This window comes from Myodes glareolus, chromosome 23 (genome assembly GCF_982192425.1).
Source record: "Myodes glareolus chromosome 23, mMyoGla1.1, whole genome shotgun sequence".
NCBI lineage: Eukaryota > Metazoa > Chordata > Mammalia > Rodentia > Cricetidae > Myodes > Myodes glareolus.
The window spans coordinates 32299787-32321346 of NC_142048.1; the positions used below are offsets into that span (position 1 = coordinate 32299787).

A 21560-nucleotide genomic window follows, 5' to 3' on the forward strand; every position below is an offset into this window, starting at 1 on the left:
AGGCGGGAGGCGGGCGCAGCTGTGGCGGGGCGGGTGGGGGCTAGAGACACCTGCTCGCCGGCTGCATCTTCCGGGGACCTGGGAGCTGAGGTTCGGTCCCGGGGAGTGAGAATGCAATCCCGCCTTGTGAGCCCCGGGTGTAGTTGCTTTAGTGCTCTCTGGATAGAGAATACATTTTAGGGAAATCCTAGCCTCCATGAACGACTGGGTAGGGTTCGGTCATTCTGCAATCTTGATGTTAATATTTGAACTACCAGCTGTCGGCAGAACTCTCTGGAGAAAAAGTTACCGATTGCCTGCTGACTTTGCCCTAGTCTCTCTGGTTACCAAGTGCTTTCTCCTGAAGAAGCCCACGCAGGAAACTGCGGGTCACATGCAGTCTTAGCTCAGATAGTGGGAGCCGTCCCCCCCATTCCCTCTTCCCCAGCAAGCTGCACTGACTGTCGCTTTCACGCCCCGTCTAGGAATGCCTGTCCCGTGGTGCTGCGCGACCAAGTCGCAAGGCCACAGACTTTATTTTCTAGAGACAGTGAGGGACTAGCATGACTCTTTAATACAAGAGGAAGTAAGCCTAAAGTGCAAATCTAGTCAGAGGTCGCATCATAATTCACAGAAACATTTCTAAATTCAGTCTCTTGGCAACAGTCTTTTACCAACATGTCATAAACTGTTTCTTTTTCTCCATTTATTTATTTATTTATTTATTTATTTATTTATTTATTTTTTAAAAACAAGTTATAGACCTGAAGGCTGTTTATTTTGTTGCCAGTAGAGTTGAGAACTAGGAACCTGAATGTACCTTACCTCAGGCAGATAACATGATGTTGAAAAGGCAGGACATCGAAAGTGGTAACAGTGGGAGTTTGTTTATTATTTTATTCCTGGAAGGAGAAATGCTTTTGGAATTTTAAAAAAAAAGGAAGGAAGGAAGGGAGGGGGAGGGAGGGAGGGAGAGAGAGAGAGAGAGAGAGAGAGAGAGAGAGAGAGAGAGAGAGAAGCAAAAGGCAGGCTATTATTTAGTTATCCGAGTAAACACTTAGCTAAAAGTAGAACTCAGAAAAGTATGCAGAGCAATTCCCGTGATCCAAACCCACACCGTATATACAGACAATTGAAAGATTATGAGAAAGAACAAAACATTTGCTCGGGGCAGATAGAGAATGAATTTCCTGAGCTAGGTTGGGATTGTGAGGATTGTTCAAGGGTTTGGTATTTGAACAGCCTGTGCCTTTTTTTTTCCAGAGATTACCAAAGGTACTCACGAATAGTTGAGCAAATTAGGTTTAGAGTCGAAGAGAAGGATTGAGAAAGTACCTTTTCAACCATGGGCTAAATAACAACAAATTAAAGAAAAAAAATCTCGTTAGAGAATTTGGGCTCAATTCAGGATTTGTTCTAGATTGGGTATCTTTAGAACGCTGAGCAATTTCTGAATAACAAGTAGCATTCTTTCTCCCAGCAGCAGAAGGGAGGGTTGTGTTTTGAGCTACATGGTGTTCTCTTGTTGACAAAATCATGACATAAGCTTGCTTTGTCTCATTTTAATGTCTCCAAGGAACAAATCCTCTGAGCATGTTTGGGCCCATGAACAGAACAAAGATACCTGGGGTCCTCCTATAGGCCTGTCTGGTGTTAGTTCATGTCAGCTGTGAACCATAGTTGGTTATTACTATTATTTCTTAAAACTTGGTTTTTAAGCAAACATATTTTATTGTTTGTTTCCTGATTGGTTTTTTTCAGCACCAGAGTGCTCACCCAATACCTTGCATGTAGTAGACAAGCACTGAGCTACATCCTTAGCCCATGCAAAATATTTAGTGGTTTTCAAAATATGAAAAATCAATAGAACTGTAGGTGGATTTTTCTTTTGGCCACTGGCTCACAAATAATGACATGGAGACATCATAGTAATTATGAACTCTTGACCTTTAGCTTAGGCTTGTCTCAACTAGCTATTATAACTTAAATTAACACGTTTATATTAATTTACATTCTATCACATGGCTTTTTACCTCTCTTCTACCTTGCACATCCTGTTTCCTCTCTGGCTGGCTGCCTTCCTAGATTCTACCTCCTCTTCCTTTCTCTCCCCAAAAGTCCTACGTATACCTCCTGCCTAGCTATTGGACATTCAGCTTTTTATTACACCAGTCAGAGCAACGCAGTATACAAATATTCTACAACATTTCCCCATTTTTGTCTAAATAAAAAGGGAAGATTTTAACTGTAACGTGGTAAAACTATATATAATAAGAACAATTATCAAGTAAGAATTACATTCACAATGTTTAGTCCATACGTATTTGGAAAATTTGGAGAAAGTACTATTTTATCTATCCTATTATAATGAGTCCGAAGATTTATACCTAAACTATTTTCTACTATAACTTGTATTACCATCCTAAAAATATCTTCTTAGACCTCAAAACATCTTCTTAGATAAACAATTTAAGCTTTTAATTGTTTTCTCAAACTTGAAAATTTTACATTTCTTTTTTTTTTTTTTTCTTCTGGTTTTTGGAGACAGGGTTTTTCTGTAGCTTTGAAGCCTGTCCTGGAACTAGCTCTTGTAGACCAGGCTAGTCTTGAACTCACAAAGATCCACCTATCTCTGCCTCCTGAGTACTGGAATTAAAGGCGTGTGTCACCACTACTACCCAGCTCAAACTTTACATTTCTTATATTAAGTTTTTCTCCAGAATTTTGTAATAAGGAAAACTGTAACTATAGTTGTCTGGTCTTCAGCCCCATCAAAGACTGGAGAAGGATATATTACTACCTGAATAAACAGGAAGTGCAGAGTAAGCAACTTCTAAAACTATAGAAATGACAGAAACAGTCGACTGCCTGTGCAATCACCCAAGGTTCCTCTGCAACATTGGGACATCCGGCTTTGGTCTACAGACCTAGAATGTCTGACAGACTTTCCTATGAAGCAGGAATTTTGAAGAACTGTCCTACTTTGTCTTGGCAAAGTTTGGCGGTTACTTTCTTTTGTGTCCTGCTTGTCCAGTTTGTACAGCATACTATCAGAGGTCAGGGGAAGGACAGTTTCTTGCCCAAGTGGCTAGCTTTGCCACAATAAAAGCAAATTCCACTTGGCAGTTTTTCAATGCCTATCATCCTTTTTTGAAGTAGATTGGTACTGCCAGGAACAGCTGTGTCTCACTGCCCTGGAAAACCTTATATTATTAAAACATTTTAAATGCCATAATTTGTAGGTCTTTGAAGTATTTGAAAACTATCTGTCTATCTAAAATGCATTTCTGTATGCCTTGGAAACATATCTATCATGACTACAACTTTGGTTGTTATAGATGACTATTAGCCTAGTTTATATATGTTTGTTAATTATCCTAAATGGTTTATAATAACAGCCTTTAAGGACTCGAATTTTACATTTGTTAGTGATCTACATAGGTCCACTACCTTAAACATATACATTATAACAAAAATAATCTTAAGTTTGCATCAATATACAAAAATACATAGCAATATAAAATATTTGACACTAGTGATTGTTCAAAAGTAGACTCGACAACCCACCCTTTTATCCCATCATTCTATATCCCCTCCCTTCAGAAAGATCCCTGAGTCTAATCTCTTGTTCAGCTTTTTTCCTGGCCATGACCAACAACTTGTAATCAATCCCCCTAAATGATGATAAACATTCATAATCCATTGAATGACCACAACCACACACCTCACCTCTTGAGAATGTGGGAGTTGTGTTCTCTAGACTGCTTCCTTTTGCCTGGGGATGATGGCACCTTTAGGGGACCCTGAAAAGACTGAGATAATGGCCAAGTCCTGGGACAGCTAGCTGTTGTCCAGTCTGGTGTGATGAGAATGTGCAGGACTTACCTGAAGTTCTGGCTGGAGTGGTCTGTGAGGCTGGATTATCTCAGCTAGCAGCTTTGGAGTAGTTTTAGTTGCAGAACTTTAGGGAAACTGAAGGCATTTATCTGGACTACTGATCTTTATTGATGTTTAGTCCTTTTTCTGAAAACACATATATTTTAAAGGTAACATATATATCGGTATTAACACAAGTATGGAATGTGTGGTGTGAACAAGTCAGCTAAAGATTTTTTTGTTTTGTCTTATGTTTGAGCAGGTAAGAGGCACCTATAAACTTTATAAATCCTTTTGGACTATATAACCAAACCTCTATCTACGCCATATGAAAGGATGGCATGTGATAATAAGTCACGAGGCCTCTGTAGCCAACAAGATTTATCATGTCTCATCCAGTCTCAGAGCTGCTCCCATGGTAGAGGGATCAGCATATACGACACCTGTCTTGTAGTCTTTCTTGGTTTCTTTTTTTATATATGTAGACAAAATTTATAGGAGGTCTCCTCCAATCAAATCTGCTCTTCATTAATTTTGAAGAGAACCATAACTTTTGGTTTCCTGTGGAAACAAAGGCATAACTCTGTCCCATGCATTTTCTGACTTCCATTCTGAAAATATATAGTTGGTTTAATTTAGGAGTTTCCATAATCCAATGTCTCTCAGCCACTGCTGTTTTTGTCCGTTGACATTTAAGTAATTCAATGTTGACAAAGCACCATTCAGGATCCAGATACCCTGTGTATTTTCCGTTTTTACATGGCCTTTTCCTTTTATATTACTTTACTCTCTCTTTAAAGACTTTCTTGTTTTTAAACTATTTATCTTTTAATGACTGTCTATACCCATTTTCTTTTCTTGCTTTAGCATCTAAGCACATTATTAACATACTATATCTGTTCAGAAGTTTTATTGGTCTAGACCTGATTTTCTATGGGTTTACAGTGTTCTCTGGCCATGTGAGCCAACTGCTAAGCAGTTGTTAGGCCCTCTGCTGTGTGGCTCTCATTTGCACATTGCCTGGTGGCTGGCTCTGCCCACTTCAGCCTGGTGAGAGTGGAGCCCTATGCTTGTGGACCTCAGCCTGGAGCTGGTCTATCTGCCCCAGCTCTGGGGAGTTTCTGGTTCCATGCTGCAGTAAGCATTTCTGCCTAGTCTTCTGCCACCGGGTACTGTGCTGCCTGGTGCTCGTAAACCCCATTCAAGTGCTCCATAGCGGACCTCTTAAAGGAGCTGTGCCTGTGTGTGCTGCAAGCCCCGATTCTGCTAGGATCTTTTAACTCCCAGCTTTCTCAGGTCCTATGTGGATATGCGTGTCCCACTTTGGGTGCCAAATGTAGGTGGATTTTTCCTTTGTCTGCTCGCTCACAAATAACCACATGGAGACTTCTTATTAATTATGAAAGCTTGGGCTTTAGCTCAGGTTTGTCTCAACTATCTCTTATAACTTAACCTGTATATATTAATCTACGTTATGTCACATGGTGATACCTCTCTTTCATCTTGCTCCTCCTGTTTCCTCTCTGACGGGCGACTCCACCCTCCTAGAGTCCTCCTCCTCTGCCTTTCTCTTCCCCCTGGAAATCCCACCCATACCTTCTGCCTAGTTATTGGCCATTGATCTTTTTATTGTACCAGTTGCATCAATACACCTTCACACGGTGCACAAATATCTGACAACACAGGACAATGACTATGAAAACCTTGTCAGTGTACTGGGATCTGATTGGGAAAGTGTTTTCATGGGTCATCAATGAATGAGAAAAAATAGGGGTAACACAAAAATAAGTAATTTTCCTTTTATACTGGTTTTATGGTCATTTCACTGTCATCAAACTGTTCTCTCATTAAAATAATGACAAAGACAGGTGTTATGTGGAGGGGATTTTATTTTGTTTTAAAATCTTCGCTTACAGAATAAATGCTGGGACCCTTTTTGTGCTGAGGCACTGTTAAAAATTTCACTGATCTTGAAGATACTGTGGCCTAGTTGAAAGGCCTTCAGAGCTGTCTGGAAGACTAGCGACTTTTTCCTCTGACAGAATGCAAGGCAACTGTTTTTTGTGTTTTCTCTTTTTTTATTATTATTTTAAATCATTATATGAATGATAAACTGTATGTAAAGTAGCCAAATATATTTTGGGTGGTTACCAAATATATTTAAATATTACCAAGAGAGGTTCAATGATGATCAAATATATTTCAAAATATATAAATATGGATGAGAGCCCATTTTTAAAAGAAAATGGGTTATTTAGTTTGAAACATCAGCTGGGCTTTTAAGAAGTTTTGTGTTTGAGGCTTTTTCAGTCTAAGTAACTGAAAGTCATCTTAAGTTATTCTTCACTATTTTATCTATGAAGATTCCAGTAAGATATGGTGTGATGAGCTGGGCAGTGGTGGTCTACGTCTTCAATCCAGCGCTCAGGAGACAGAGGCAGGTGGATCTCTGTGAGTTTGAGGCCAGCCTGGTCTACAGAGCGAGTTGCAGGCCAGCCAGGGCAATACAGAGAAACCTTCTCTCAAAAGAAAAAATCAGACAAAAAACAATATCAATACATACATACATACACACACACACACACACACACATATAGTCATATATATGTGTGTGGTCTGATGAAAATAGCTAGACAGAAGTCTAGAAGATGAGCCAGGATGTTGAGAGTCTAGGAGTAATGAGAGTATCTGAAGCCATTGGAGCAGACGAACTCTTCTACAAAGAGTATAAATGAGAAGATGAGAAGTGGCAAAAAAATAGTGAGTTTCTCATGTATGTATCAAGTAAAGAAGAACCCAGCAGAGTTAACACAGCAGCACAAGCGGGAGAGTCTAGAATGATGGGACAGGCGAGGAGGAAAGGAGGGGAGGAGAGCAGTTACTTCTTTTCAATCCTATTGAGAATGAAATGTCCATTCTGCTTGGAGACTAGAGGTTATTGTTGTCTTCTGCATTGTGTAGGGACAGAACGTAAACGGCAGCGAGATGAGGAGTGATTAGAAGGAAAGGAACTGGAGTGAGAGAGATGCCTGTTCTCAGTGGTAATTCTGGGCAGATCAGAAGATGTGTGACAGGGAGCATGTGATTGAGCAATGACTTCCTAAAATTATATGTCAGCATCACATGTGTGTGGCGAAACTGTGGGCATTAGCAGTGGTGATCCCAAAGCTCTTATTAATCTCCTAAGCCCTAAATGGTTTGTCCATGTTACTGTACAACAAAGGAAAGAGCACACTGGTGTAATTTGTTCTCATAGCGCTGCATCAGAGTCCTTCCCAGACCCTGGCACTGAGTCAGCCAACGGGGTAAACTACTGGCCTGTAAGTGACTGACTCACCTAATGCTTATTTAAATATCAGTAGCTTACTGGAGTTCATCCAGTTAAAGGCCAGGAGACATGACAGCAACCGTGTTTCGCTCCATCTGAACTGTTTGTGAGAAACATGCCCTTTTATTCAGTAAATTTCCGTCATGGACTCCTCCCTGTCCTCCAGCGTGAGATCCTTCTTCCTGGTGCTAGGCCTGACGCTAGGCCTGATGGTAGGCACACACTACCACACCTGATGTAAAATTTTGTCTGGATTGTTAGACTCATATATTTCATTGAGATTCTCACTAATCTTGTAGGATTCAAATATTAAAGGACAGGGTTTACCATTGTTTAAAGATGTGGAAAGTTCATTGATTCTTTAATGAAATAATTTTCATTGGATATGTTACTTTTATTTTTTAAAACCATTTTTAAATTTTAGGGTGTGTGTGTGTGTGTGTGTGTGTGTGTGTGTAGTAGTAGTAGTAGTAGTAGTAGTAGTAGTAGTAGGTCAGAGGTGTATCAGGTCACCTAGAACTGGACTTACAGGCAGCTGTGAACTGCCCGACGTGGGTGCTGGGAGTCAAACTCAGGTCTTCTGCAAGCACAGTATGGTCTTATAACCACAGAGCCATCTCTCCAACGATGTTATTTTTATATGTATGGTTTATTAAGTGGCTCTGAAATATACTTTTCCTACTTAGTATGGAGGACATAAATGCTGATTCATTTTGAATAGATTTAAGTTACTATCAAAAATAAGTAGAAAATCTTGAAAAGCCATTTCTTAGTGGATGTGGTGATGCATGACCATAATCCCAGTACCCGGGAGGCTAAGGCATGGAGAATGTGGATTCAGGGCCAGTCTGGACTACATAGCTAGTCTCTTGTTCAACATTTTTTGTTGTTGCTGTGTGTGTTTTGTTTCTTTGGTTTTTTTGGTTTTGTTTGTTTGTTTGGTTGGTTTTTAGAGGCAGGGTTTCTCTGTGTAGCCCTGGCTGTCCTGGAACTCATTCTGTAGACCGGGTTGGCCTTGAACTGCACCTGCCTGTGCCTCCCAGTGCTGAGATTAAAGGAGTGCACTACCACCGCCCGGCTGTTTTTCAGTTCTTACTACTTGGACAGGTCAGCTTAATTTCGAAAACCCGACTGACCACTTTCAGTTCCCTCACTGGTGTCCAATAAGAGACGTAGCTGTAATTTGATTTTTATATTAGTTGTGAATTCGGTGACATGCAAACATAACGAGGAAGGGATAGTACTTATTATCTTTTATTATTCATTTGCTTAATTGAGTCTGGTTATCATGGAAAGATCTGAACTACATGCAGTTTATTCTCTGTTAGGAATCAAACTGAAGCCGTGTGTGTGTGTGTGTGTTGCACACTTCTGTGTGCACACATGGAGTCCAAAGGTTAACATTGTACGTCATCTTATTCTCCACCTTATTTGAGACAGGTTCTTTCCCAGAACCATTTTAGCTGTGTTGTCTGGCCAATAATCCCTCGGGTCTCTATTTCCCTGGGCTCCTGGGTTACAGATGTGTGCCACTGTGCCCGTGGCATCTGTGTGAGCTGGAGATTCAAACCCAGCTCTCATGCTTGAGAGCTTTATTCTCTGAGCATCTCCCCAAGCACAGAAGCATTGATTGTTATTGTTATGCTGTAGGGAGCTGGGAGAGAGCCAGCGAAGGCCTGGGCCCTGAGTCTTTCACCAGCTGTATCATCACTAATGGAGCTGAGCCCAGAGTTCTGAATGTGACTGTACGATCCCCAGACAGAAATGGGATGTTTGTAAATTGAGCCAGATTTTTTTAATACTTATTTTTATTTATGCGTGTGTCTATGAGTGTATGCCATATAAGTGAGGATGCCCTAGCCAGCCAGAAGAGGGCCTTAGATGCCCGGGTCCAGCTACAGATGGTTGTGAGCCAGCTAACATGGGTTCTGGGAACGAAACTTGGGTCTTTTACAAGAGTGTTGTACGTGCTTAACTCCTGACCCATCCAGCTCTCAGGTTCAATAAAAACCTAACCAAAAGTCTGGATATTTAGAAGAACTTTATGTTGCTTGTGTTAATATAAATCAGAATTGCATTTATAAAGTTAGTAATTATTCACATTACTAAAAGAATTACTTTTATTTTGATTATTTTATGTGTATGGCTGGGTTGTCTGCATGTATGTCTGTGTACCACATGTGTGCAGTGTCCACAGAAGCCAGACGAGGGTGTCAGATCTCCTGGACTGGAATTACGGATAGTTGTGAGGTGCCGCTTGGGTGCTAGGAAGTTGGATCCTCTAGAAAAACAGCCAGTGTTCTTCATCCCTGAGCCATCCCTCCAGCCCCCACTAAGTGATGTTCTGAAAATTCGTATTTGTAGCTGAAGACTTTCTTGAACATAGTACTACTTTTATGGTGGCCATCCTCAGATTTATTAAACGAGGACACCCCCCCCTCTCTGTGTGTGTGTGTGTGTGTGTGTGTGTGTGCATTTGTGTGTTTAAATGTAGGCACATGCAGGCCACCACTCATGTGGAGGTCAGAGGACGGCCTTGGCCCTCTCCATACACCTTGTTTGAGACAGGGCCATTCTGTTATCTTTGCACTGCATAGGCCTTGCTGGCGGCTCTCCGGCTTCTGGGAGTGCTGGGGTGCAGCCTCTTGTGCTGCGTGCTGTGCTCCCGGAGGGCTCGGAATTCTTACTCTTAGAGAGTTCTCAGTTGTGTCCCAAGCTGGGGCTTCTCCTTCCCGAGATATCTCCCGGACTCCCCTTCCTTCTTTCTGTTATTTGAAACGGGACTCAAGTAGCCAGCTGACTTTGAACTTAGTATGGAGATGACCTTGAACTCCAGATCTTCCTGCCTACGCCTCCCAAACGGGGGGAGTACAGAGTGCACTATCTCGCCATGCTTGTAAGAGTTTTTATTGCTTTAAAATAACTTCAGATAATGATAGTTTCAAACGTTTAAAAAGGCCAGAGAATAAGTTTCTGAAAATCTCCCAAACAATGTAAAATAAACTCGTACAAGTCAAAGACTATCTGTAAATGCATATCAGGTGTACCTGGGTAAAGAAAATGGGATAGCAAGGACAGGCTTATGAAGTGTTAGTCTCTAATCCATTCTTTCCCCTCTAGTCCACACCCAAGACGGCCACCTTCAGTTGTTTCTGTTCTTAGCTGACTACATAATTACCTGCTCAAGGATCAGCTCCTCCAGAGCCCGTGTCTCCTGGCATGCTAGTTGTTTACAGCTGAGCTGCTTTGAGTGCTCACAGCCATGGTGCATGGGGCGCTAAACATTAGTAAGTTATCTTTAGACATATTCATATTGATGATGTAGCGATGCTATATTTGTCAGACTTAATTAGGTTCAGGTGTTGTCTATCTCGTGCGCAGTGATGGATAAAGAGCTTATCTGAAACACCCTTCCCACTGCCGTTGCTTTTCTAATTACTTTGTGGAGATAACCCTCACGAAGTGCAGTTCATCACTAAAAATATACAATTAGGAGTACTGAGGCAATGGCTTAGTGGTTAAACTCTTGCCACGCAGCTGTAAGGACCTGTTGTGGGGCATTGCTTTAACTATGTAAAGATGTGTTACATTTGTTTATGCTGTGGAATATTACTTTAGTTATGTAACGGTGTGTTACATTTCTTTCTGCTGCTTTTAGCTAGGCAAAGATGTGTTACATTTATTATGTAAGGATGTGTTGCTGTTTTATGTTGTCTGCCTAAGGCACCTGATTGGTCTAATAAAAAGCTGAACAGCCAAAAGCTAGGCAGTCGAGGGATAAGCGGGGTTGGCAGACAGAGAGAATAAGTAGTAGGAGGAATTTAGGCTTAAGGAGAACAGAGAAAGAGCAAGGGAGAAAGAGAGGGAGATACGCAGGGCCAGCCAACCAGGCAGCCACCAAGCAGGAGACATGGCGTAGGACATATAGAATGAAAGAAAGGAAAAGTCCCCAAGGCAAAACATAGATGAAGAGAAACAGGTTAAATTATGATCTAGCAAGAACGAGCCTAAGCTATGGCTGAGAATTCATAATTAATAAGACTCTGTGTTGTGATTTGGGAGCTGGTTGGTGGTCCAAAGAAAGCCTGCTACAAGGACCAGTTCAGGACTCCGGAAACCCAGGTAAACCCCAACTGGCTGAGATAACCAGCCTGTAGTTCTCAGGCTCAGAAGGTGGAGACAAGGGATTCCCCAGAGCAAGCTGACCAAGATTAGCTGTATTTGTGAGCCCTGAGTGTGACAGCCCTGCCCCCTCAGTCAGTAGGTGGAAGAGCAGTGAGTGTGATTCCGGACATCTGCCTCAGGCTTCCGCATGTGCCACCCTCACATGCATACACACACCACACACATGAAAAGTGGGAAAAGAATAAAATATTTCTAAAAACAATAAAAATATACATTTAGAGGGCTGGGGAAATGGCTCTGTGGATAAGAAAACTCACTGTAAAAACAAGGAGACTAGAACTCAGATCCCAGCACCCATGTAAAAAGCCAGGTATGACCGTGTGCACCCACCATCCCCCCAGGGTGGAGACAGGAGGATTGTTGGGGTTGGCTAGCCAAGGCAGCCCAGCCAACACACAGCTTTTCAGGTTCATTAAAAAATCTTTTCTCAAAAGAATAAGGCAGAAGGTGATAGAGCAGGACACATAGTATCCTTCTCTGGATGAGTGTGTGTCTGTGCGCACGTGCGCATGTGTCTACACATGTGCATGTATATACACACATACACACTGAAATAGTTTCAGCATGGTCACAGAATTGTGCAGTCATCACTGCTGTCTAGATTGGGGTACAGGAAACCCTTCTCATTTACTCCTATTAGTTTCTAACTCCCGGCCCTAAACAAGCAATAATTGAATCTCTCTATCTATATATGCCCATTCTGTGTATTCCAGAGCGGACTATCCAATGTATGGTCCTTTGTGACTGGCATCTTCTACATAGTATATTAGTTTTATGGCTCATATATTAGTTCTTTATTTCTTCTTGCCAAATAATACTCCATCCTAAGACATACCTTGTTTTGTTTATCCATCCTGCAGTTGGTGGGCATTTGGGCTCTCCCACTTTTGGTCAGTATGAACAACACTCCTGTAATATGGAAAACATGTCTTTGTGGGAGTTCCTCTCTCCTGTCTATTGGGCTGTACGTAGGATCAGGATTGCTGGGTTTATGTCACTGTTTACCTGTGAGGAGCTGCCAGATGGTTTTGTAAAGCAGCTGCTGTTTGTATCTTGTGCTCAGCATGATCCCAGTTTTTTCATGCCCTTAGCAACCTTTGCTGTTGCTGTGTCTCATCACGGTAGGCGGCAATGCTGGGCGGCTCCTCTGTGCTTCTGGCCCATTTGCATAGCTCCAGGAAAAATGTCTATTCGGATCCTTTGTCCATTTTAAAAATTAAGTTGCCTTTTTATTACTGAGTGGTAAGATGCTTTAATATGTTATAGATGTGTATTGTCAGATACACAATGTGCAATGTTGTAAATGTGGACTTATTTCTGAATTCTTGGTTCTATTCCATTGTTTTATGTATTTATATCCATGACAGCACCCACTGTCTGCCAATGTGTTCAAGACCTATTGTTATTATGATTGCTGTAAGATTTCCACTTTCTCATTTAAGTATCGGATCATCATATAGTATCTTACCACACTAACTACTGTATTACATTTTTAACTTCATTTTAATTAATATTTTAGCAACCACACACAGTAATAGGTTTCTTTATGATACTTTAATACCTGTGTAGCAGTGTTCTTTTCTCCCAGTACCTTCCCTTGTTTCCCCTTCTCCCTCCTGACTGGTCCCTTTGTTACCCCCAAAGGGTCTCCTTCTGCTTTCATGGTGTGTGTGTGTGTGTGTGTGTGTGTGTGTGTGTGTGTATGAAGAGTGAGGGCCATTGAGAACACATGCTGTCTACCGTTCTCATTTCTCTTTTATCTCCTGTCTTGTTCCCTCTCCCTGCAGACGCCGTCCTTTCCCACATAGTCCCATTTCTTATAGGAAGTTTTAAAACTGAGTCCTCCAACTTCGTTCAGCATTTTCCAAGATTATTTTAGCCATTCTTAATGCTGAAGCCTGTGGATTAATTTTAGGAACCTGGCCATGTTAACAGAATTAAATCTTCCACCCCATGAACATGACAGCTTTTATATACCTATATTATCTTTAATTTTGTTGGGCAGTGTTCTGTAGTTTTGGTTGTACAAGTTTTGAATTTCCTTGGCGAAGTGTATTTCTAAATACTTTTGTTTTATTTTTATGTTTGAGACAGTCTCCCTTATAGCTCAGACTGGATTGAGTTTATGATCCTCCTGCCTCAGACTGTGGAGTAATGAAATGTGAATGTACATGTGTACTTTGTCCATAGGTCCTTGGATGCTTTGTAAATGGGATTGTTTTTCTTTATTTTAGCTTTTCATTTTATGATTTTTAATTTGGTAGGATTGCAGACTTACACTTAATATTTCTAGCTAGTTTTTAATAGATTCCTTTGGAGTTTTGAATCCAAGATTAAACACTGCCCCCTTTCCATTTCAGATGTTATCTGTTTCACTTTCTTGCCTTATTGCCTTGGCTAGCAGCACAGACATCATTGTCTCCGCTGTGTTCTTCTCATTCCTTTTTCAGTTCTATTTTTTGTTTTTTTTTCACTCTTGCTTAGTACATTTTGATAGAATAATTGCAATTATAATACCCCCTTCCAAACTTTGTTACATGTTTCGCTTTAGAACAGTGAAAATGGAAATGATAAGCAGTGTTTTGCTTGTCAATATTGGTCATTGTCCAATATGCTTTGATTTTATTTATTTAACTATAGTTCTGAAGTCCTCTACCAATTGTCCGACATCATACAACTTTGTTTGTCTGTGGCATTATTGGTATTGAACATGCGTGTTATTGTCACTGCTCTATGTCCCCAGCAGCACTTGAGTTTTATTCGTGTTTATTTGATGTAGGATTTCCCTCTGTATGCTGTGACTACCGTTAATGAATAAAGAATTGTTTTGAGCCTAAAGCCTAGCAGGGTGGGACAGAGCAGATCTAGGTGGGGAGGCCTGGACTGAATGCTGAGAGAAAGAAGGGCAGAGTCAGAGAGAAGCCATGTAGCCCACTGGAGACAGACACTGGGAACTTTGCCTGGTAAGCCACAGCCACGTGGCGATATACAGATTAATAGAAATGGGTTAAATTAATATAAGAGTTAGCCAATAAGAAGCTAAAACTAATGGACCAAGCAGTGATTTAATTAATACAGCTTCTGTGTGATTATTTTGGTTCTGGGCATCCGGGATGAACAAGCGGCTTTCTTCCAACATTTATTTTATGCCTTACCTTTGTAGACTTGTCCCCTGGAGTTTATAATTGCTTTCTTCCTTTTTCTTCTGCTGGAAGAATCCAAGCTAATGTCATCCCTGTTTCCTCTATGTTTTTCAGTCCCTGGTTTATTTTCTTAACAATATATTATTATCTATTCTTTCTTCAACTGAATTCCTGTTATAATTATCACCATGTTAATATTTGCACTATTTATCTCTCAATGTCATTTTATGTGTCCCTAACATACACATGACTAATAAGTAAATGTAAATATCAATCTTAAAAATATGAGCCATAAAGCTTATTTAGGAAAATTTATAAAACTTGACACATACTTCAACAGGAGACCCATCCTTGTTTAAGTATGGTAAGGTATACCATACTTATAATGGTATGGCCATTTTGACAAGAGTGAAATGGCTTTAAATACTCGCCATGCTATCAAAAGATAATTTTGAGATTTCCTTTCCTGCACAAGAGTTGAGCAGATAGTCTGCGCTCTACCTATAATTTCAGTAGTTTCCTCCCTACTCTACCTCCTCTTGTTGCAGATTTGTACCTTTTCTTTTGCTTTCACGGTATTAGGTCACTAGAGGCGAGGAGATAAACACACTTGCTACCTGGAAGAAGTAACAAGAGTCATAAATCTATATGAATTTCTTTTGTCGGATTTTGTGTTAGGAGAAAATTCAGTTTTGCCACTAAATGTGAACAGTTGTCCCTGATGCAGTCTCGTTCATTCATTGCCTCCAGCAGTGACCTCAGCACTGGGACTGCCCTCCTCTCAGGGAACACGGTGTGCCATTGAGAGGACCCAGACAATTATAGTACAGCTGGTATTGTAATGGATGATGGAGATGTGTACAAATATGGAAATATATAGGAGGAGATAACTGTTTATAGGAGGTAGGTGAGACCTCACAGAGAGAGGTGCTGGTGGTGCGGGGTGAGAAGTAAGTGTCTGGATTGGATTTTAGAAGTTAGACCTAGAAATTCTCCAGGTCAGAGAGTGGGCATCTAGGCAGAGGACACAGCACACGTACAGATGAAAGTGTGGGAGGTTCAGGAAGTGTTGCCTTGTTGTCATGCTATGAGGAGGTGTGTCTGGAACAGACTGGGATGGTAGGCTATGGCCAGATTATTAAATACCTTATGCATTGTCTCCTGCAAATCTGGTTTGAGATGCAAATCCCAGGTCAGGATGTAAAAGAGTTGCCTCAAAAATTGAGGTAAAGCTACATCCTATTAAGCCATTGACATGCTATCCCATCATACAGAAGTATTTTTCCATCTCCTTTTCTACATCTCTTTACTCAGGATAATCATTTTAAAAAGCCAAGTTATAATACCTAACCTTTGTGTAAACTGAATTGAAACATTAATAGTTTGGGGATTTGAGAGGCAAGACTTTACATTTAGAGCTATTGAGTGCTGGTACTGGAAGGTAGCACAGAAGTTAAACATGCAAACTGCTCTCACAGAGGATCTGGTTCAGTTCCCACCACCATATGGTGGCCCACAACCATCTGTAGCTCCAGTTCCAGGGCATTCCAACACCTTCTTCTGGTCTCCTCAGGTACCAGGCATGTACGTTGTACACATACATGCATGCAGGCAAAATGCTTAGATATAAAATAAAAATATTTAAATCTTTTTTAAAAGGTATTGAATTGCAGTTGTTGTGGCACATACCTGTAGTCTCAGTGGTCGGGCAGCTCAGGCAGGAGGATTATGAGTTTGAGGTATTACACATGGATGAGCTACATAATAGTAAATTTGAAGCCAGCCTGAATGACATGGGAAGGCCCTATCTTGAACAAAGATAGTGAAGTGATCTAAAATGATGCTTTTGTCTTAATAAATAATACTTTTCAAAGGTTGCTTCATTTGGCAAGCATTTGTAATTTTCTAAAATGTTCATTTTTCTTTGTTTTTTAGTGGACAGAAGACTGCAGAAAATCAACTTATCCTCCCTCTGGACCAACGTGAGTGACCTCAGATGATGAGACCATTGTCCTGTGCACAGACCCTTCTCCGTAATGATCTTCTAAAAATAACAGTAGTAAACAAAACTTAAGCCATGTTTTTCACCTGGAGACACCTGGTTTGGCTTCCTTATGTGTATGCTCAGACACATACGAATTAAATGATTAAATTAAATGAATTAAACGATATTGATTAAAATGTTCATTTCCTGCTCATGAAACTAATAGGAAAGCAAAGGATTCCTGCCCATCACCACACTACTCTGTCTCCTAGCGATCACTTTTCTGTTCTATAACAAATGGAGGCATGGGAACCCCCGGGCTGTGGTACTCCATGGTGCCTGTGTGTAAGCCCTCAGACTGTATTGGAGCGGATAAGGAATCTATGTATGGAAGAGCCAAGAAATAAGCCCTGACTTTATAAAACTTTCAGGCAAAACAAGACCAAACCACAAGACAGGACTGAAGTCATGTTTTGTTTTAGTCTTAACATTTTTTTAGTTCATATTTTTGTCTTGGTAAATCTTAGTGATGACATAGAAACACGTAAGTGTAGCTGAGGGACACAGGGAGCAAAATGCAATGTGAGGGAAAGGTATAGGGAATGGTCGTCCTTGTCCCTTGTCCTCTCCTGATGCAAGTAGCCTGCTGGGGCGGGAGGAAGCAGAGTACAATTGAGACTTCCGGTTTTCGTAACATTACGAGGTCTAACCAGCCGTTTCCCTAGTATATGTATTCTAAGTAACCTCTGTCCCAATACTCTGGAGTGTCACCTCGTGTCCACCCTTTTTTAGCATTTCTGTGACTCATGAAGTCCTTAGTATCTGTTGTGTTGTTTGTCCTTGTGTGTTCTGTCCTTTGGATTAGATTGCATACCACTTGTGAGCCATGTGGGCTCAGGCAGTATGATTATGGAATAATCTGGGCATAGGGAATGCCAGGTTTCCAAGGATGAAAGCATACGGTTTGTCGTCAAGCAGAAAATACACGACGGTAGTTACCACCGATAGAGCATCAGTTACTGTTGGTAGAGGGGAACAGGGATAACCCAACTTGCCTGATTCACCCACCTCTATGGGAAGATTCCAGAGTAACCAGCTTCAGTGTGATTCTCCAGGTCAGCCCAGTGAAGGTCTCCTTTTACATCACTCTACCACTCTGCTGCCGTCCTGGCCTCCACTGCCTTCCTGGTTGTGTCTCTGGCTGGTCTTACTGTCTAATTCACTGAACGGGGAGTGAGAAATTTCTCTATTAAAGGCCTTTTTTTTTTAAAAAAAATCTACTGTCTTTTAAATGTACCTTACATGTAACTGGGAATGTATTTCTTTACCAACTGTAAACCTTTCGTGATTAGACATAACACAACTTATTATATGTGTATGTATGTATGTATCTCCATATCTCTATGTTGTGTGTGATCTCTCTCCTTGCTTGCTTTTCTGCTGTGTGTCTTCCAGTCTCACCATCCCATTCTTCAACACTGAAATCCTCTGTCCTATCCTTAACCTTTCCTTTCTGAACTGTGCAGCAGTAGCTCTCGGCATCTGGGAGGTAAGGGTGACATTCGTGCACCTTTAATTGACGAGTGTCTTCATAGCCCTGTGAGGTCATCGTTTTCAGTCAAGTGCATGAGTTTTGATGGGATACATCCGCAGATGTGAGGGAGGGAAGAGGCAACTGACTGTGAGGGAGGAAAGGGACACCTGTTTGTCTGGCCTGACCAGTCCCATCAGTGCAGATACAGAGGGACTGACAGCCACATCACCCTACATCCATTGGAATCCCATTAAGCATTGCTTTTCTGCTGCTCATTGGCTGCTTCGCACCTGCTCTTATTTGTATATGTATGCATTGTGTCACTCGGACTAATTTGCAAGCCACCTGGGAAGGCAGGTGGGTTCGGATATTATTTTGATTGATAGTACAATGACTGGGCATAGCAAATGCTGAGTCTCACAAAATGACATGCTTTTGACACTGTTTATGGCAGAGCAGCGAAACATACTGCGGAGCAGCTGTTGATCACTAACGCTAAGTGCTCTGTGCGTCTTTCAAGTAATCGTCATTATCCTCCTAAGATAGGCACTTCTTGTGTCTATAAGAGATGACGTGCAGTTGTTAAATACAAGAATACCTTAGAGAGATGTTTAATGTAAGATAAAATACAAGATTAAATTAAGCTTTAACTGTGAAAACAATTTTCTTAATCATCTTAACCAGTTCTCTAAGAACTCTGACTAGTGGAGGTTTTATTATCGGGTTTCCCAGGTCTCTCACTTCCCACAAAATACTCATCCTCTCTGACAGTGAGCTTTCCTCTCCATTTCCTCTGTCAAGCGCTTGGGTCCATCCGATACTCATCTGTAGATGACTCGGGCGGTTATGGAAGATACTAGGGATATGCTGGCTCTGGGGCCTGCTGAGAAGGGAGGAGCTGGTTGACATTCACAGGTAGAACCCCGTCACCAACGTGCATAGCTCTGGGAGCGCAACACATAGTTATCGCATCTAGACATGGAAATCCAGATGCCCAGCTTGGAGGAAGGAAAGGTTTAGTTCCATTAGCCCACAAATGGGCTAACAGATTACTAAACCATGGGACACAATGTAGCATGGTAGTTAAAAGAGGAGGAGGAGAATTAGAATTGTTCTAATGAAAGGGTTTTCCCCCAAAGATAGATGTCTACAGTATTGATGTAGGTTCAGTTTCTAAGGAACCAAGGAACTTGAAAAGAACAACAAACTAATTATGTATTTTATATACATGTGATAAATATACATACAATAAATACACATTTAAACAAAACTACAATTAACTCATTACAATATACCAAAATTGAGGACACTTCTCTCCAGATCTGTATCACAGCATGAATGGGTACTGGCTAACAGTTTCATAAAAGCTTACACTTATACCTGGGTCCCAAGCTCAGCAACATCATTTAGAGGACCAGATAAATATTCATGGTAGTCAAGTAAACACAGGGGCCCAGTAAATGACTTTCAGGAAATAAACTATGTTTGTCTATAAATATAAGGTTATATGATCTGTTAAGAGCCTGGTAGCATTGCAACACACATCACTATGTACCCTACCCTTTTCTTAAAGTAATGTGTGGCTCAGGCTCTGGATGTTTTTAGGTTTAGTTTTAATCTGATAAATCATTGAATGCTACACCCTTGAAAGCTATTTCAATTTGTTTAAAATTACTGGAGAAGAGCAAGTGTGGTGGCACATGCTTTGATCCCAACCCTTGGTGGGTGGAGCCAGAAAGATTGGGTTCCTGAATTCAAGGTCAACCTTAACTACTTAGCAAGATGAAGGCCAGCCTGGGCTACAGGAGACCTTGTCTCAATCCCTGCTCCCCAAGGGGGCAAGAAAATGAAGTTGCTGTAGCAGTGGAAGTAATTGTAGAGTTTGTCCACCAGAAACATGGCCCAGCTCCATTAATAAGGGGGTGTGCCTCACTATATCCTCATGGCAGAGCTTGTGGTGTGTAAGAGTAGAAAACTGAGAATGTATGTGGCAGAATAGTGCGTGGGCTTGGACTTGCTGCAGGCAGATAAGAGGGTCCACAGCATACAGAGAATCAAAGAGTCAGTCGTGAAAGCACGAAGCCACTGTGGGCTTACAAGGTGGCCTCACTGAAGCCGTCACGAGAGACAAAGATTTGGCAATAGTGTTAGACTGACTGACAAAGGATTCCAGACTGGAAAACCAAGTGGTGAAGGATCCTAGTGTCTAGAAGGGTCTAGTGGCCCAGGACTAGACTAAATTGTTATGACTCTTTAGGGAAAAAAACAAAAGTAGGTATTTTCTGTCAGCAGTAGTTTAAGTTGTAGCTCTTGAGCCACAATTGATTCACGTATTGCCAAGTCATATTAACCTTCCACCTAGCAGGTATAATTGTTTATTTGTATGATTTATTCGTTGAGCCACGACTCACAATGTAGCATCCTGAGTACTGGGATTACTATGACTGGCTCATAATGTGTAATTCTATTCTATGATTTCTGAGTCTACTTCAGATTGTATGTGCAAAAGAGGGCTGAGGCATTGGGTGCAAACTGAACTTTCCTTTACAGACCTTGCTTGAGTAACCAACTTCTATACTGTTGCTATGGATACGTGTCTAGTTCATCCTTTCAGCTCTGTAACCCTCCTCCTGAAAGTCAGTTCCCGCGTTTCAAGATGGTGCCCTCTCATTGCAGCTATAGAGGACCAGTTCCATGGTACACCATAAATCTTGATTTACCGCCCTACAAAAGATGGCATGAATTAGTGACTCAAAAAGCACCAATGGTATGTTATAAGTTTTAACTCTTCTTGTTCTGACTTCATAGGCTATAGTTCTGCTTTCTAAGAAGTACTTTATAAGTTGGTTTTGGAAGCCCACACCCATAATCAAGCAGTTGGGGAATGTGGCAGGACAGGTGTTAGGAGTATAGAGGTCAGCCTGGTCCACATAATAAGTCCCAAGGCAGTCTTGACTATAGTGAGACCCTGTCTCAAAAATACTGCAAAGGGGCTAGAAATATGGCTGATCAATTAAGAGCACTTAAGGGTGCCAGGGATCAGTTCACAGCATCATAGCATGGTTCACAATCACCTGTAACTCAAGTTCAAGGGCCTTTGATGCTCTCTTGGCCATGCTGGGTACCAGGCACTCATGTGGTACATGTACATAAAGGCTAATATTCATACACGTGAATAAAAATAAGTAAGTTTAAAGGTATATTTTTGATATTCTTCTACCATGTACAGTAATTGATAGAGAAAAATGCATCATTTTCCTGTAGATTTTTGTGCTTTTGGGGCACAGAATTTGTTTCTCCTGCCCTTAGCACTGTCTCCCTCCACCTAAATGGTTAAGAAGCAGTGCTGCTTTAAAGAGAAAACTGTTTATATGTATTCATTGAAAATGCTTTCAAATTGAACTGTTTTTCTATCTTTATTTTTTTTTGTTTTTGATGACGAGGTTTCTCTGTGTTCTGGTTGTCCAAAAACTTATAGACCAGGCTGGCCTGGAACTCAGAGAAATCCATCTGCCTCTGCCTCTCAAGTGC

The 21560-nt window shown here is 41.1% G+C and overlaps 1 protein-coding gene across 1 annotated transcript in view; it reads left to right on the plus strand.

The window, feature by feature from the left end:
- The window catches only part of Asah1 (N-acylsphingosine amidohydrolase 1), a 32690-nt gene that overhangs the window by 201 nt on the left and 10929 nt on the right, over nucleotides 1-21560 (plus strand). The window contains exons 2-3 of the mRNA XM_048441685.3: nucleotides 16447-16493; nucleotides 20706-20796. Of these exons, the coding sequence (XP_048297642.2) occupies nucleotides 16447-16493; nucleotides 20706-20796 (138 nt within the window). The remainder of the gene's footprint in view (nucleotides 1-16446; nucleotides 16494-20705; nucleotides 20797-21560) is intronic.